Source organism: Abramis brama (genome assembly GCF_963993115.1).
Source record: "Abramis brama genome assembly, chromosome: 9".
Taxonomy (NCBI): Eukaryota; Metazoa; Chordata; class Actinopteri; order Cypriniformes; family Leuciscidae; genus Abramis; species Abramis brama.
In genome coordinates this window covers 7,362,455-7,378,766 of record NC_139971.1, presented here as the reverse complement: position 1 = coordinate 7,378,766, position 16,312 = coordinate 7,362,455, and the positions used below count along the sequence as shown (strand labels likewise).

The 16,312-nt window shown below is 37.8% G+C and overlaps 1 protein-coding gene across 5 annotated transcripts in view; it reads left to right on the top strand.

The window, feature by feature from the left end:
* The window catches only part of nectin1b (nectin cell adhesion molecule 1b), a 244,386-nt gene that overhangs the window by 98,164 nt on the left and 129,910 nt on the right, over window positions 1–16,312 (top strand). The window contains exon 6 of one of the 5 annotated variants that reach the window (XM_084124506.1): window positions 10,606–14,707. The exons of the other annotated variants lie outside the window; for them this stretch is intronic. Within the exon in view, the coding sequence (XP_083980632.1) occupies window positions 10,606–11,111 (506 nt within the window). The 3' untranslated portion in view covers window positions 11,112–14,707. Of the gene's footprint in view, window positions 1–10,605; window positions 14,708–16,312 lie in introns of those variants that run through there. 5 annotated transcript variants of the gene reach the window in all.

The following is a 16,312-nucleotide window of genomic DNA, read 5'->3' as shown; positions in this document are numbered from 1 at the left end:
CTGACAGCCAGATGAAGAGGGCATGTTTACATTTGACAAACAGCACAGCTCATCTGCTATAATGATTATTAATTTCAGTCTTGTTTGGGTCAGGATCTCATGCATACCGGTAGCTTAGAAACGGCAAGCCTCGCCTCTATCGTGTTCTGCGTGTGCCGTCATGATGCTCAGTCATTCTGATTATCTATCAGGAAGAGAAATCATTTGATACGAGGATGCCGCAACTAAATGAGATTAGACCAGCGCTTATGTCTAAAAATCCAACCGGCTCTTTGAAGAAAATCTCTCATGAGCTGCGGATGCCAGCATGAGTTCAGGTCAGAGCATAAAATGTGTCACCGTCTCTCGATGTCAACAGATTTCCGTCATGTTATCACTCTCAGTGCAGGCTCACGTTCAAAGGTTGAAATTTTTAGAACTGACAGTTAAAGGGATAGTTCACCTAAAAATGAAAAATCTGTCATCTTTCACTCACCCTCATGTCATTTCAAACCAGAATGACTCAGTGCTGATAGTTAACTAAAACGAAAAAGTTTCTCAAATAAAAATAAATGTTAACTAAAATAAAATACAAATGCATAAAAACTTTAATATATAAAATAAAACTTTGATATATTTAAAAACACACAACCACATTACTAAATATTTTACTACCGGTAATTAAAATGAAACCGGAAAGTATAAAAATGAAAAGTAAGTCATAGTATCATTAAAAGCTAAAATAGTATTTTAGTGTGACTAATATAACACTATGACTTTCTTTGTGGAAGTTTCTCCTTTGGAGTTCCACAGAACAAAATACAAAAAACGGGTGGTACTCAAAAAAACATTTTTTAATCATTGAGGGTGATTAAATAATGACAGAATAAAAAATTAAAAAAATTCAGCAAGTACTTAATTGTCAGAGCGTTTTTACAAACTGAGGGACAAGTCTAAATTATTTTCTGAGGTAATTAGCTGCATACCGCAAATATTGTCAATCGAGATGAGCTGCAAAGCCTTGTGTGGAAGAAAGGAAAGGAATGATGGCATGCTATAAGCGGAGGAAAAGTGAGAGAGAAGGAGCCTTTTGTGTGGCGTTCTGGAGAGAAAGTTTGCTTGTTGAGTTTAGCTCGCTGATGAGGATTTATCCTTTGTGGCAGCATTACATTTCCATGACTTCACAACCGTGGGCAAATCCAGTCAGGAGAGTAACAAGCAATTTCTCTCTCTCTCTCTCTCTCTCTCTCGCTCGCTCTCTGACGGTCTCTCACTTGAATTACTGAGTAAACACATCCTCCTCCATTACCGGCCCTCCCTAACTCTCTTTTTATGTCACTCTCTTTTTCCTATTCTCCCTCTTTTTGTTGGCCCATTCCCTATATTCTGCTCACATCCCTCGCTGCTCGATTTCCCTATCTTTATATTGACTTTCATCTAGTCTCCCTGACTCTGTTGGACAGTTTTCTGCATCAGAGCATGATGGTGATAGAGGTTAGGAATGTGAATGGCCTCCCTCACTGTGATGCTGCTTGTATAGACACGCTCATACACATAAAACAGCAGCAAACCCGTAACCAAGAATCACCTAGAAACAGGCTTTATTTAGTTATTTAAAAAGATTTATGCAGATTTTATATATATAGTAATGCATAAAAAAAATGTAAAGTAAATCAACGCATTAATTCATTAAACATAATTAATATAGTTTATTTAATTATAAAATATTACAATATATTAATAAAAAATGTGTGTATATATATATATTATTCCGCTACCACACACTGGGCCCCGCACCATGCTTGGGAAGGTCCTGACTAAAGATACCCAAATTGTGATAATTAAGAGAATGTTTCAGTCACAATTTTCTCTATAAACTATAAGTGGAGTTATCTGTGAAAACTCATTGACAGATATGTGGTTTTTAAAGTGTTCTGATTGTTGTATAGTTGCTATGGTGTTCTGGATGGTTGATAATTAAAAAAATATTTGTATAATCACACTTAAATTATGGTTGAAAGCATAATAACTGGGAGTGTGAGAGTGAGAAAATATTCCCTAGTTAGTAAACAGCAACAGTATTTCATACCCCTGAACTCCCCCTGAGTCTTTCTCTCACATGCATAATACAACATAAACACCCGCACATTCGCACAATGCTGTTTTCTTCACACACATATTCGACACTATCTAGGAAGAGCTAAATTCGGAAGTGTCGTCAATCTCACATGAGACGACTAGAGCAGCTCATCAGCTCATTTAGATTGATGACATTGACGGCAGCCTCCTGATCCCTGTCTGACTGAGACTTTTATTTATATTTATTTATTTCATTTTTATTCAGTGTATTTATAGATGGTTTTCTGTGAATACATGTTCATTATAAAGTAGCTGTCAAGCGTCTGTTCAAGTATCTGTTGCAAGCTCAGTGTTTATTTATTTACTTTCATTTACATGTTACTTCCATGGTTCTCAGAGAACATATGTTGGACGGTGTTCATTTGCAAGTAATTGTCACAACAGATTACACACATTCACATGCTGGTATGGAAGAAAATGAATGTAAATAAATGTAAACACTTGCTAGAGATGAATAAAAAGCATATTAAAGCCGGCTAATGATTAGCCAAACAGCAAGACTGTGATGCTGCATGTCACACATTATAAATCCACGAACTTTGATTGAATTACGTTTTTTCATGGTTCTTCGACCAGTTAATCTCACCAGGGTTCTGGTTGTCCATCGCCACTCAAGATTACGCCAATATCTGCATATTCCCAACGGCGTGTTAATAGGTGGTTTCTTTTGTCCGCTGTAATAGTATCAGGGCAGTTGGAGACACACTGCGAGTGAGGTTTTATCTATCTTCTGGCAGGTGTAGCCTTTGGCGACATGGCATTGAAGTCTGAGATCCCCCGGCGCCTCTCACACAAACACGTTACGTGTCTGTCACCTCGCTCCGCTTCCCTGCCATCCGATGAAGAAAAGCAGCCAGAAACTGCTGAATTATTAGTGTTGTGGTAACATGATTACTCCAGCGTGATTAACAACAGGCCCACACACAATGTATGTGGATTTTTCTATGAAGATGCAGTTCCTGAGGTAATGAACGGCACTTACGTAGCATAGCAGTTTTTGTTTTTAGCTCAGTGCTTGGTAGCTCCGTGGCTAATAAAAAATATGTTCAAAGAATGGTTTGCTAACGTTCTCATTTTCTGAAAACGTTATTTCTGAATGTTCAAAAGGTCCAGTTTTTTTAAATGTTAAAAAACAATGCAGACTTTTTGGAAAAACGTACCTACGGCAACATTTTTGCTAAATACGTACCAAAAGCAGTTTCCAACAGAAATGAACACTAGAGGCAGTAAAACAGCAAGCACTTTTAATTGTACAATTGCACATTTATGTTATGACCTCAAAACACTTTTTAACATAGTGTATGATTCGTAAACGAATATATTTTGGAGTTTTCATCACTTAACCAGCTCCATCGGTTTTACTGACGTACTAAGCTTGCTCGATAGCTCAGAATTGTACTTGTGATGTGGAGAGCTCGAAAAAGAGCTAAAATGCTGTGGTTACGATTGCATTTTTGTCACATTTGCTTTTGTTAACTCTATGGGGTAGATTTAGGCTTTGGTCTACGTTATTTAAAAATGGAGCATTGAGCTTTTAGCGGCACTCACCGGACATTTCAGTTCAGAACTGCGGTGATACAGACAAACTCCAACGTGATAAAACGTTGCCATATTCACATTTCACTTTGAAACTGTCGCAAAACGTGGACAACGCAACATATTTTGCGTTTTGCAAAAAATTTGCCACAGGTACGCTTTTCTAATGAGCCTGGGCTTTTAAAAAAAACATGGTTATACGAACGTTAAGGAAACATTCCATTTTATACGTTTTCTGAACATTGTTCTCTGAACATTACGAACCAAGTGGTAACGTTTAAAAACATTGGAAAATGTTTCAGAAAAATGCTCCTTGAACAATGTATAAATAACGTTTGTGTGCCAACATTTTGAGAACATTATTAAAACTTTGAACAAACATTTTATTAATGCTACTGGAAGAACGTTGGTTACGTTCACACCATGTCGTAATTACCATAATTCTGAGATTCCAACTTGTTAAAGGCATTCACATCCTCATTGAACTTGTAATTACAACTTGCAAACTCTGAATGTTCTGAGAGCTTCGACTTGTACCATGTGACCGCTGTACCACCTGACCAGCTCAGACTAGAACATTTTGAAATTACTGTTATTACGACATGGTGTGAACGCAGCAATAACTTTAAGATAACCTTGCCAGAATGTTAGCTAAAGTTCTGAGGATGTTCCCTGTACTAACTCTATCAACCGAGCTAGCATTGAGCTACCATAGTTTAGCTGAAATAAAATACGTTTTCAATGATGTGTTTTTCATAGTGCGATAGGATGATAAGGATGGATATGGAGAATCAGAGTTGTAAAGTGCAGTGTGGCATCATATTTTCTTTTCATGCCTCAGTACTTTGTCTTTAAGGCAAATACTGCCATTGATTCCTTTTGCAAATCAAGTCTTCCAAGGACTTAGTCTCTCTTCTCCATACCTTTGATTATCTGAGAGCTCTTGTGTGCCTGATGGAGTCATTTGAAAGGAGCTAAAAGCAGACCTTAAGGAAAATCTGCCTTCATTGCTCCCATATTGTACGATTGAAGAAGTATATGTACTTTATCTCTATGTCTGATTCAAAGCGGGCAGAATGCTAGATCTAATGAACCGTAACTGACGAACATAACCGTCAATTTTACCCTTCAGGTCAAATATTGCGCTGCAAACATTTATAACAGCTTTAATTTGTCAATGCTGGCAAATGACTATAGTATAAGTGGGATAATCCACAGATAGCTGTGCATTAAACAATTGTAATGCACTTCGCAGAGGCAACCATCCTCCTCTTAGCGTCGGGCAGTTCTTTGCCTCCATGTCGTACATTAAAATCGTTTAATAAATAATTGAATTTACTTTTATTCAATAAATACAATGGCATTAAAATCAATATATATAAAAAAAATAATCTTACAGTGTTTTAAGGATAAAGGATATAACAAAATTTTATATGGTTTAACAATATATTTCATATTATTAATATCATATTTTTAAATATTGTTTTATTATAAATGTGATTATAATTACTTTGAAAATAATTAACAAGACCTTTGTCTCAAAATGTATTTGGTAATTTGAACAATTCTCATTTTCTATGCAAAAATGAATATGAAAACATTTTAAAAACATTACATAATTGTGAAATATAATAAATGATAACTGAAATAAAATGAAATATAAAAAATGTAATGTTGTTTTATGTCAGCTTGTTCTTATGTTCATTTAATTTAACCTAATATGCTAAAATAACTAAAACTGAAATATAATATATATATATATATATATATATATATATATATATTATATATATATATATATATATATATGTGTGTGTGTGTGTGTGGGTGGCAAATGTTTATAGGCTTTATAAGGGGCCTCCGGTTTGAAATAATCTGCTCTAATTTTTCATGGGGGTCATTTTGCAGATTTAATGCTTCTGTCTGGGTTGGAGCTAGTTATGGTGTGGCATAAATACAGTAGCGGTATAAACACATGCCTTCAGCAGGAAAAAAATGAGGGGCTCAAAACGAGTTTACCAATTAGAGTGATGGAGAGAGAGCTGAGGAGAGACTGACAGAAAGGTGCACTGAAGGAAAGAGGAACGGAATTAGAGAAAGAAGACTGGTCCTTTCAACTCTTCCAGTCCTGTGGATTTCTCTCTCTCTGTATAATGAAGCCCCCAGTTCATCTAATCCCATTAAAGGCCAGATTAATACTTGAGAGCTGATAGCTGAGAGAGTGGTCGCACCAACAGCGGCCAAACCACAGCGTGGACACTCTCTGACTAAACCTAGCATAGAAAGAGCAGAGGAAGAAGAAATGGAGACAGAGAGAGAGGTAGAGCATACATAAATGGGTTCCTGTGGTTGAATGGTTTTAGCCGTGGAGTGTCACAGTAATTAAATTCTAGAGAAAGACTTCAGAAGTCAAATTGTTCCCTTGACCCCACAATATTAGAAACAGCAGCCTGTTAGCGTTAGCATTTGTCATTAACATTAATGAGGGGTGTTTGAGAATTTAAAATAATGGTTTAATAAAGTTAAAGCAGGAAATGAAATCATTTGTATGCCCATTATATTGTTAGACCTTTATTTAACCAGGAGATTAAAGACTGTTGAGATTAAAACTGTTTTGTTTTTAATTGCTGGAGTGTCCTGGCCAAGATAGGCAGCTATTTACGCTACACACAAAAGTTAAAAAATAATCACAGCAATAAATATGTGAAGACAATGCTGAAATAACAGTTTAAACCAGCCTTTGGTGGTTAACTGGTCTCCCAGTCTGGAGAGACTGGTCTGTTTGCTGGTTTTAGAGGGGTTTGGGGGAACCTGCCAGCTGCCCGCATGGACTGGCTAGGAGACTAGTTAAACTATGTGAACGCTAGATTGATCAGGATGGGAAATCAGCAAAACCAGTTTATACCAGCTTATTCACCTTATTCCGGAAGTAGCACTGGGTGGCGCCATCCGCGTAATCTCACTTCCTGGTTTAGCTACTTAGCGCTTTGTTTGCCCTGGTCCAATCTGTTATCTGTCTTAGTTTAATTTAATAATTTAATTAATTTAATTTATGTAAAATAAATCCAGCGACTGAATTCTAGAGGACCATAGCTTTCAAACAAGGTATAGCATGTGTATGTGTCCTGTAGTGAGACCATTACAATATTAGATGTTTGTGGCTAATGTAGGCTAAACACTACACATCGGCCGGGCTGCGATCAGACAGGCAGACGGGTCATATAAACACCTAAAAGTCGTTTAAAAATTACCCCGAGAAACAGTGCATTGCTGTGCTGTTGGTACACACGTACATAGCACATTTGGCACAAATTAGCTTACCTTATGTGACATTTTATCAGTGAGACTTCTCTGCAGTTCTCCTCGAAATTGAATGAGGGTCCGCTAAACCGGAAGTTGGTTTACAACGGAAGTACTGGACAGAAGTAAAAGTGGGCGGGGCGGAATAAGGTGAATACCAGGTGTTTGTTTCAGCAAGGGTGTGTGTTTTCCCTCTTTCTTCCCTCTTTCCCTCTACAAAAGTAGCAAAGTCATTGTTTGGCCAGGAACATATTGCAGTGGTAACAATCCTCCAGAGTCTAGGAGGCGATATAGTTAGCTAAAAAATAAATTAAAAAAGGACTGTGGCTGTGTCCTAAATTGCCCCTATACCCTCATTCACTATTCCCTACAATTGTCCACTAATATAGTTCACTTGAGTGAGCGAATGAAAACGAGTAAGCGAATTCGGACACTGAGTGCGCCGGAAGGGCTGCCGCTTTTGCTTGCTATTTAATCATTGTTTGAAGGTCCAGTGGTAATGAAAAAAATGATCTTGAACTCTGTCGTGGCAATTGGCAACTATGTATAAACATTAATCAAACTATTTAATAATCAATTAAAAAGGAATTTATACCTGTATGATATTACACTGTAGCCACATTGGACCAGCAGTTTGGAAAACGGATGGATGATTCTGCTGTGGGCGCCATCTTCTGTTCACTCTCGCGTGACTCTCACAGTGCATTATGGGTATTGGCTAGCTGTAATTGCGGTGCATTGTGGGATTGAATGAGTGCGCTCAATATCGTCCACTATGGTTTCAGACATTATACAGCTTGCTATAAACATGTCAACAGTTTACTGACTTGATTTGACTAACTTGCTCACGAGGGTTATCTTCAAACTGTTGCTGTCATGACAGTAGTTAACTTGAAAAGGACAACTTACCAAAGAAGTAGAAAATGTATGCTAAAGCTATAGTGTCATTTGCATCAAATATGAGCATACTATCATTGTGCTATGAATTGCATATATTTCAAAGTGCAGCAATTCATGAAATTGAACTTGTGTAGCTAGAAAAGTTTGCGTTTGTGCACTTCGTGTATCTTCTGAAGGTGTGCTATGCCTTTTCCTCTTCCCTATTAGCATTTAACTTTATATTCTTAGATTAAAGCACGAGATGGATTGAACCCCTAGAGGTTTTTGCCTTTTATGACCGTAATCCTTCACAAGCTGTCTGAGCGTGTCAATGAGAAATATCTGACCATCGCCGTATGTGTGGTGGGTACCAGACGGTGCTCTGCTAGGTCTGGGATGGAAGCTCATTAAGGAGCTGGAATATGTCAGATGCAGCTCACCCTGACCACCTTATTACTGCCTATATTCAATAAGTCACTGTCGCATAAGGCAGTCGGAAACCTTCACAATGCAGCCGCTGACCTTTTTAATGGCACATGTAAATGGCATAGACTTCAAACTGAAAATATGACGCAGACTGTCTAGCTTCTACTGTTTCGTTGTTGTCAGAAGTTGTATTCTGCTGCTAACTATGCACAACTGTTGTGTTAACACAACCTGTGAAGGAAATTTGAAGGTTGTTTGGTGAAGCTGATACAAGACGTTGTTGGATGTTTTAGTTTCTTACATTGTTGTGTTAGATTGACAATCACTGCCAATCAAATATACTGATTTGGAGTGGGATTTTGCATGTGACGCAAATAGAAATGAAATGACCAAACAAAATGTATTGATAGTTTCAATAAGCTTAGCATGGAAGATATATACATAGCTTCTTGTTTTGTCGCATTGCACCTAGATTCAAAGAGATTTTTGAATCCTTCAGGTGTGTTGTGTGTTATATTTGAGTGTTGGTAGATTTTTGCACTGACCTGTTGTAACACTTGGAGCTGTTTGGTTATGTTTACGAGGAGTGCCGCACAAAGAAAAGTCTTCAGAAACCGCATGTAAGCGTATAAGCTGTTAATCCAGCAATTGTGAATGATCCGATGCTGAAAAAGTTGTGCGTCTCAGTTTTGTGTATGTGTGTGAGCGTGTTTGAATTTCTTCTCCAACTCTAATTGCTGTTTGCAAATCGCAGTGCTTTGGGTATTTTTAAGAAATGGCTTACTGACTTTTTGCATGGGCTTATTACATGCTGTGTCACTTGCTTTCTGTTGGATGCATGTATTTTATGTGCTTTGAAAACAAAACCACAACCAGTATGTCAGCTGTAACTATGTACAGTAGCCTTGCAGGGGATTTATGTTCCAGCATGACTATAAAAACCACATCACTGATTAAAAAGACGCTATGAACATTTGAAAGCAGTAGTGCTTGGTTTGCCTTTCACCTGCAGCATTAGGACTTTTCATCCGTGCTTTAAATCATTTAGTAAAAAGTAAATAAATGTATTTCACGAATGGTTTAAGAGAATAACAAAGTATGCTATAAAAAATGTATTCAATGTAAGCCAGCAAGGTCAAGAGCTTCAAATGCAAGCAACCTTCTGCTTTTGTTGAATCATAATTATTGAAGTCAATCAGATTTAAAGAGCTGTCTAGTCTATTGTTATTGGTGCTAATTGTTACTTTTAATGCAAGTTTTACTTCCAGACAGATTAAAGTGCTACAGTGAATAACATAAATGATCAAGGACGCCTATGTACTAGAGTTTAAGCTATGTCAGAGAATACTTCAAATCCATTGATTTCAATAGGGATTGTGTGTAGCAAGGACATAGAGGAAAAAAACAACAAGATTTTGCAAGAGTAAAGCAACCTAAAGATGAGGAAAATTTGAACATTTACAGCAACATCAATGAGACTTGAGTGGCGGGTCCATAAATAACCTATTAATATTCAATCCATTCTCACTCCCAAAACATCAAATTATGGTTTAAGTGCCATTATAAATTATGTTAAATGTAACCCAAGTGGTTGCTATATTGACAAACTTGGAACTCCATTTCTTTCAATAAGAAACCTTTGATGTCAATGCACAGACGCATGGGAAATTTATTGTCATGAAATTATATATTGGGGTATAATTTTATTATGGCATGTTTTACAAATTCATGCAAAGAAATGAAAGCCATAGATTTCCTACTGTCAATATAGCAATGTCTATGGGTACCTTTAGAGTCTTTTCCGTGCTTCAGTTTTTGACACCTTGGGAGATAGAATGGGTTGTAAGTTATTTAAATGTAGCCAATCCAATTGAGTCGTACCTTCCAACTTTTGTATATGAAACCAAAGTCATGTGGTGCAACCAATAAACAAAAACATATGAACAAAAAGAAATGTAGGTTTGTTATTAGAAACTAGTCTTAAAAGCATGACAAATGGAAACCCCTGCTCTAGTGTATAGGCGCCCGAAGATTCAAGACTTGTGTTCGTTATTGTTTCATTCAAAATGATGGTTTGGTTGTTTGTTCTTGGGTTCTTTCCATAAAATGCATGATTTGAGTGAACATTGAGCTCTTGCTTTTCTATGTGAAGCCGTCCTAATGGGTTGGTTTTGTAGGAGTGGGTGGGTTGGTGGTTATGGGGCGGGGGCTCCTTCCTGTCTTCCCTTTTGTTTCTCCTACCCCTTTATTCCTTTCCTCATCAAAAATGAGCACCTGCACAAATGCACTTCCTTCCCACCTGAGCACTGACGCACTCTCCCCTTCCATCTGTGTTTTCCTACCCAGAATTCCCTAACTTCCCGACTAGCGAAGGCCGTGAGATCCCATTGGAGCAGCATAGTTCCGGCATTGCCATCGGCGGTGCGGTTGGTGGGGTGGCCCTGCTGGCGGCTGCCATCGCGCTGCTCGTCTTCTTCCTGCGGCGTCGCCAGCGCACCTTTAAGGGTGACTACAGCACCAAAAAACACGTGTTCGGGAATGGATACAGCAAGGCCGGTGGCATGCCCGCCCATCCTCCGATGCCCAAGAACCTGCAGTACCCCGACGACTCGGACGATGAAAAGAAGCCGGCTCAAATTAGCGGGCCCGGCGGTTTCGAGGGCGGCGATCGAGATTTCGACGGCAACTCTGAGGATTTGAAGAGACCCTATTTCACCGTAGATGAAGGCGAAAGTCGTGATTACGACGAACGGACCCTCGCCTTCCAGTACGACCCCGAGCCCGAGATCGCTGACGACATGGTCTCCCAAACCGACGGCTCTGTTATTTCAAAGAAAGAGTGGTACGTGTAGAGTGGCATGCAACGTCAAGGAAAAAAGATCAACGACCTTTTGCCCTCTCCTGCATCCGACCACACCCACCTCCATCACTAGAACCCTCCCTCAATGTGTTTATCCTTATCTGCACATCCCACCCCTGACCCAGTAACCTCCGCCCCCTTCAGAGTCCATCGAAAACAGCTGTAGAAAAATAGCTTGCGGCATCAACACGTCATCATCCATTGCACATCCACATGCTTTTAGATGAACCTGCTACGACAACAAGAAGTTTTCTCACTGACCGATGCCAGTCGACATCCATTAAGGCTGGACAGGCAGGTCGCTTGAAAATATTACAGTGTATTATCCTTTTTGTCTCATTTTGTTGTTATTATAAATGTATTAAATGTATAAAAAGAGACTGTAACTGTTTTGGAAAGGGGTATATTGCTTATCATGTTGTGAAAGTCTTACACTGGATGTACGATTATTTTTTTATTTGTTTGTCTTTTTTAAATCTCATTAGCATATTACCATTGATTTTACATGAATAGTTTTGTTCATTTTTATATAGTCTTGCTTTTTATATGGAATGCTGGTTACCTAAAAATGTGGAACTAAATAGTAGAATAATTATTCTTCCCCAAACATGTCATTATAAGGTCAAAGGTCACATTAACACTATTGTGTTTAATGGAAACATCTTAATTGTGCAGTTCTTAAAGGAACATCTTGAAGGACCCTAAATGTAGGTCCAGAACTAACAAACGAGATCCGAAAATGTGGCATAGCCTGAAAGCATACAATCCAATGGGGGAAAAAAAGCATGTGGGTTCTGACTGCTCTCCAAAAACAGTATTTATTTTAAGACCCGGCTATGCTGAGAGCCGAGGAACACATCTGCAGCGTTAGTCATATGCTCACTGCAGTCGAGCATGCAGAACGGGGCCTAGACAGATATACTACACCCACCCACCCCCCCACCCATCTCCATGCCAGTCTTAGTCAGTCTCCATCCATAGATCCACCTCGGATGTGCCATCACATGTAATGTTTTCATAGTGATGCTTTCCAAAATCCATTTCCTCTGAAAATCTTAAGACGCAAAAGGATAATCCTGTATAATGTGGTGTTGTTATAAAGACAGGGTGTTTGTTATATAGAGTTGGTGATGTGGAGTGGTCAAAATGTTAAATTCAAGATCTTGTAAATATGAACAGGTTCAACGGTAATGTTTAGTTCCACAGGGGATTTTTGTGTCAACCACCATTTAGAGCCTTTTGATGGAAGAACTATTTTTTTTCCGAGAGCAGGTAGCGGTAAAGGCATGGGTCATGGGAATGAAATTGCGGAAGAGTCTCAAGCCAAAGTGAAATCAGAGGTAAACATGGCAGCAACTGGGCATCACAGACAGGCTTGTTATGTACCGCTGGATCTTTGAAACCACAGGATCTGCTGTGAAGCCAGGAATCCTTTCCAAATCCTTCCTGATCCTCTATAGGGAGCAGACCTGTTGGCTACAAATTAGTATGTATTTAAATAAATAAAACGGTCGTTGACATACCTGTTTGGCTGCAAAATGTACAAGCATTTTTAATGCATGTGTGTCTTTTTTTTAGTCACTCTTTGTTTGGTCCAGCCTTTTGTCTCACTTTTTTGAATCGGGATTTGGTGTTTAGTGGCAGTTTTCCACTAAAGGATTGTATTTCCTAGAGACAAATATCCTCCCTAACTTCATCCATATCACCCAACAGATAAAAAAAAAAAAAAACACGTTAGTGGAATTTATCATGGCTTGCCCATGAAATATTTAATTCTCTTGCCTGCCTTAAACGGGACTCTGTACAAGATGAGAGATTAGGATGCTGAACCGCTGTAATCATAGACAATCCAGGAGGACCTGTAAATGGAGGAAACTCCAGATGAACGCCATTTACTAAAGAATTATCGGCCATGAGCAGGTCGGCAAAGAATCTGATGGGGGTTTATTTTCTGCAGTAAAGCTCAGAGTACCACACTCCTTTTGGTGGATGAAGCCATTATCAAAAGAATAGACATAATAAACAAACTAGAACTTGCAGCCGCAGATTCTTTATTGTCCAAACCATGAGGAAAGCCGAAGCTAACATCTAAGCTACATATGAATAAAAACCTTATTGGTCGACCCATGCACATCTTGATTTGACCTAAAACGGACCACATGATGAATAACTGTACATTTGTTGCTTAGCAAACCTTGTATTTTAGCTTAGTAAGGTCAGTGTGCAGCGTTATACAAATTGCAGTGCCTATGACGTGTGAGATGTAAGGTTTTGTCTTTATTTAGATCTGATTCCTGTACATATTGTTTTATTTTTTAGAGTTATTGTGTCTTGTCTGCCCTCACTGTACATTTTTACGACATTGACACGATAAAGATATGAATCTACACAAGTTGGCCAGCGTGGTGGAGAGCGCATCGCCTGGACTTCAAGTATTATAGAAGCTGTATTTTTTACCAGGTTTTTTAAACCCTCATAAATAGAAAAATTGTCTCTGCTTCATGTGACATGACAAAATACAAAAAGCAGCACATCGCTGGTCTGTCAGCACTTTGTTAACCAGCTCACAACTGGAAACCTGCTGCGTAATCATGGCCGTCATTAAAGAGACTGGCATCACTTCAGCTAAAGCACAAGTTTTTGTTCCAGAAATGTATTCAGTAGTTAATTTTATAGGTAGTTATGTTCATATCACTTTCATTTCTCTTTCATTCTTTCATTGACAACATGCTCCCAGGGTTTTGTCAATTTAAGGGTTCTTTTTTTCTTCTTTTTTTTTTTTCTAACGCTAAGCACAAGTTACCCATCCACCAAATAGCTATTTTGGCTTTAAATCTAAAATAAGAGATTTCAATTGACTACAATTAATTTTCATGACCCATATTAGCTGCATTTTTGCTTTGTTGTTTCCTTTTCTTTTAATAGAGTAGTCTATCTGGAGTATAAGTTGATGTTGAGGCTTCTAGCAACATTAAATAGCATGGGCGTACTAAGAAAAAAAATAACTTTTTAAAAATATTGTTCTACAGACAAAATATTGCTTTTTTTACGTTCCTCATTTTCTTTAGATATACAGATTTTAGATTTTTCATTCCAGATTCTCATGTCTTTCTAACTGCCCACTTCAAAGCCTGACATTCCACTGTAAATAATGTACCTTGGAAACTATAGCTGGGTTTACTTGTATGTAGGGGGAACTGAAATGGTGGAGTTTTCAAGTCTGGACGTTGACTGCAAACTGAACTAGAAAACAAATTAGACCGCTCAGGCGGCTGGAGATGTATAGCTTATTGCCATAAATCTACTTTGACATTGACTTGGGTAGATAGGTTTTGATATGTTAATGGGGTGTGTATAGAGATGTGGGGCTGATGCATTACAATGACTTTGTACATAACTGCAACAAAACAAACAAACAAACAAAAAAAACTAAAACATAAAGAAAGATCTTGTCTTCATGCAGCCGTGTGAATGTATGTCTGCTGAGGTCGGTAATGATACGAAAAAATATATATATTGTTCACATGTGTTGACCCAGTGAAGTAAACTGTATTTGCTTTAAAACATTAAATGATTTCAATGTTCAAAGATGCTTTTATTTGTTATCTTCTCTTAACACTTCACAATTATGCAACTGTGTGTTATTGTCACGTTATATAGATATTGTCATAGTATTGAATCTAGAAATGTCATTTTAATTCATTTTAATGTGTCTATATATGTGTGTGTGTGTGTGTGTGTGTGTGTGTGTGTGGGGGGGGGGGGGGGGGGGGGGGGGGGGGGGGGGGCTGTAGACACAATTTTTTATATAAACATTTTTTTTTTTTTTCTGTTAACTTAATTCATAATCTAACATGATCTCATCAGTATTTTTAGACAAGTCAAAACAAGTCAAGTTTATTGTCATTCCAGTCAATATACGTCTGCAGTGTAACTTACAGAATGTGAGCACTGTAAACAATACGCACTATACAGAATAAACAAAGAATGAATACTGAAACAATAGGGATTATGAATCAGGGTTAGTTTAGTTTGCTTAATTACAAAGTGACATGTGAAAAGTAACAAACTATGTACTAAAACTGCAAAAATAATAACAATGCAATGCACATGTGATAATGTGCTCATACGGAAAATATTGATTGTAAAGCAATAAGCCACGGGAGGCTGTTAGAGTGACCATATAAGGGATCTAAAACAATATGATTAGAGGTACACTATGTAACTTTTTCTTGTTCAGAATGAACAAAAATTACATAATGAATCAACATTAACAATCCTTCTTCAAAATGTGTTTTTGTCTTACCCTGATTCGCAATGCTAAGCCCATAATTGTTTATATTTTAGACCTAGCTGGATGTTTTTCGTGGTAAATCACTCACCTGTGCGTGTCTCGTCATAGTAAATAGAGAAAAGTTGCTCTTGCTACTTTAACACGTATATGGTGTTGGAGTGGCATAGGTTAGTTATCACAACGTGTGAGAACGATTAACATGAAGCAGCTGAATCTCCAACCTCCAGGAATCACCTGTTTTAAACACACACCGAACAGAGGAGAGTCTGCTGGCAAAAAGAGAACACTACAGAGCTCGTAATAAAACGTGAATCTACATTGGCTTGGCTTTTCGGAGATGGCGAGAACTGAGGGATTTGAAATGTTGTAAAAGCGAAGATGGTGCTTTTATTACTCAACAGGTGAGTAAGGTATTTTATTGAACAGATACAGTAAATGGTCATATAGCTCTCTAACAGAGTTCATTATAAAGCATTATCTGTTGTGAAGGGTCATTTCATTATGGTTGTTGTAGCGCTGTGCTGGAATTTATTTTCATGGAAGTACCGTGTCTGTTAATGGATATAGCTACAGTAATGTCTTCAGCTAGTCATCCTTTCCATCTAAACTGGTTGAATATCTTAAGACTAGTGAATATGTTATGAGCAGTAGGATAAATGTATTCATCCGCACAGTCATACAGAACCGAAGCACAACCAAAACTGAAAATGTTCTTCTGCAAAATGCAGTTTTGTTTTTTAAGAGGGCCAAAAGTTACATAGTGTACCTTTAAAAATACAAACATTTTAAATAAACATTAACATTTATTAATAATAATAAGCAGAATAAACAGTTCTTTGTTTATTGCAAATACGATTGTGATTAAAAATCCCTGCCGAATTTATTCAATTATTTCTTGA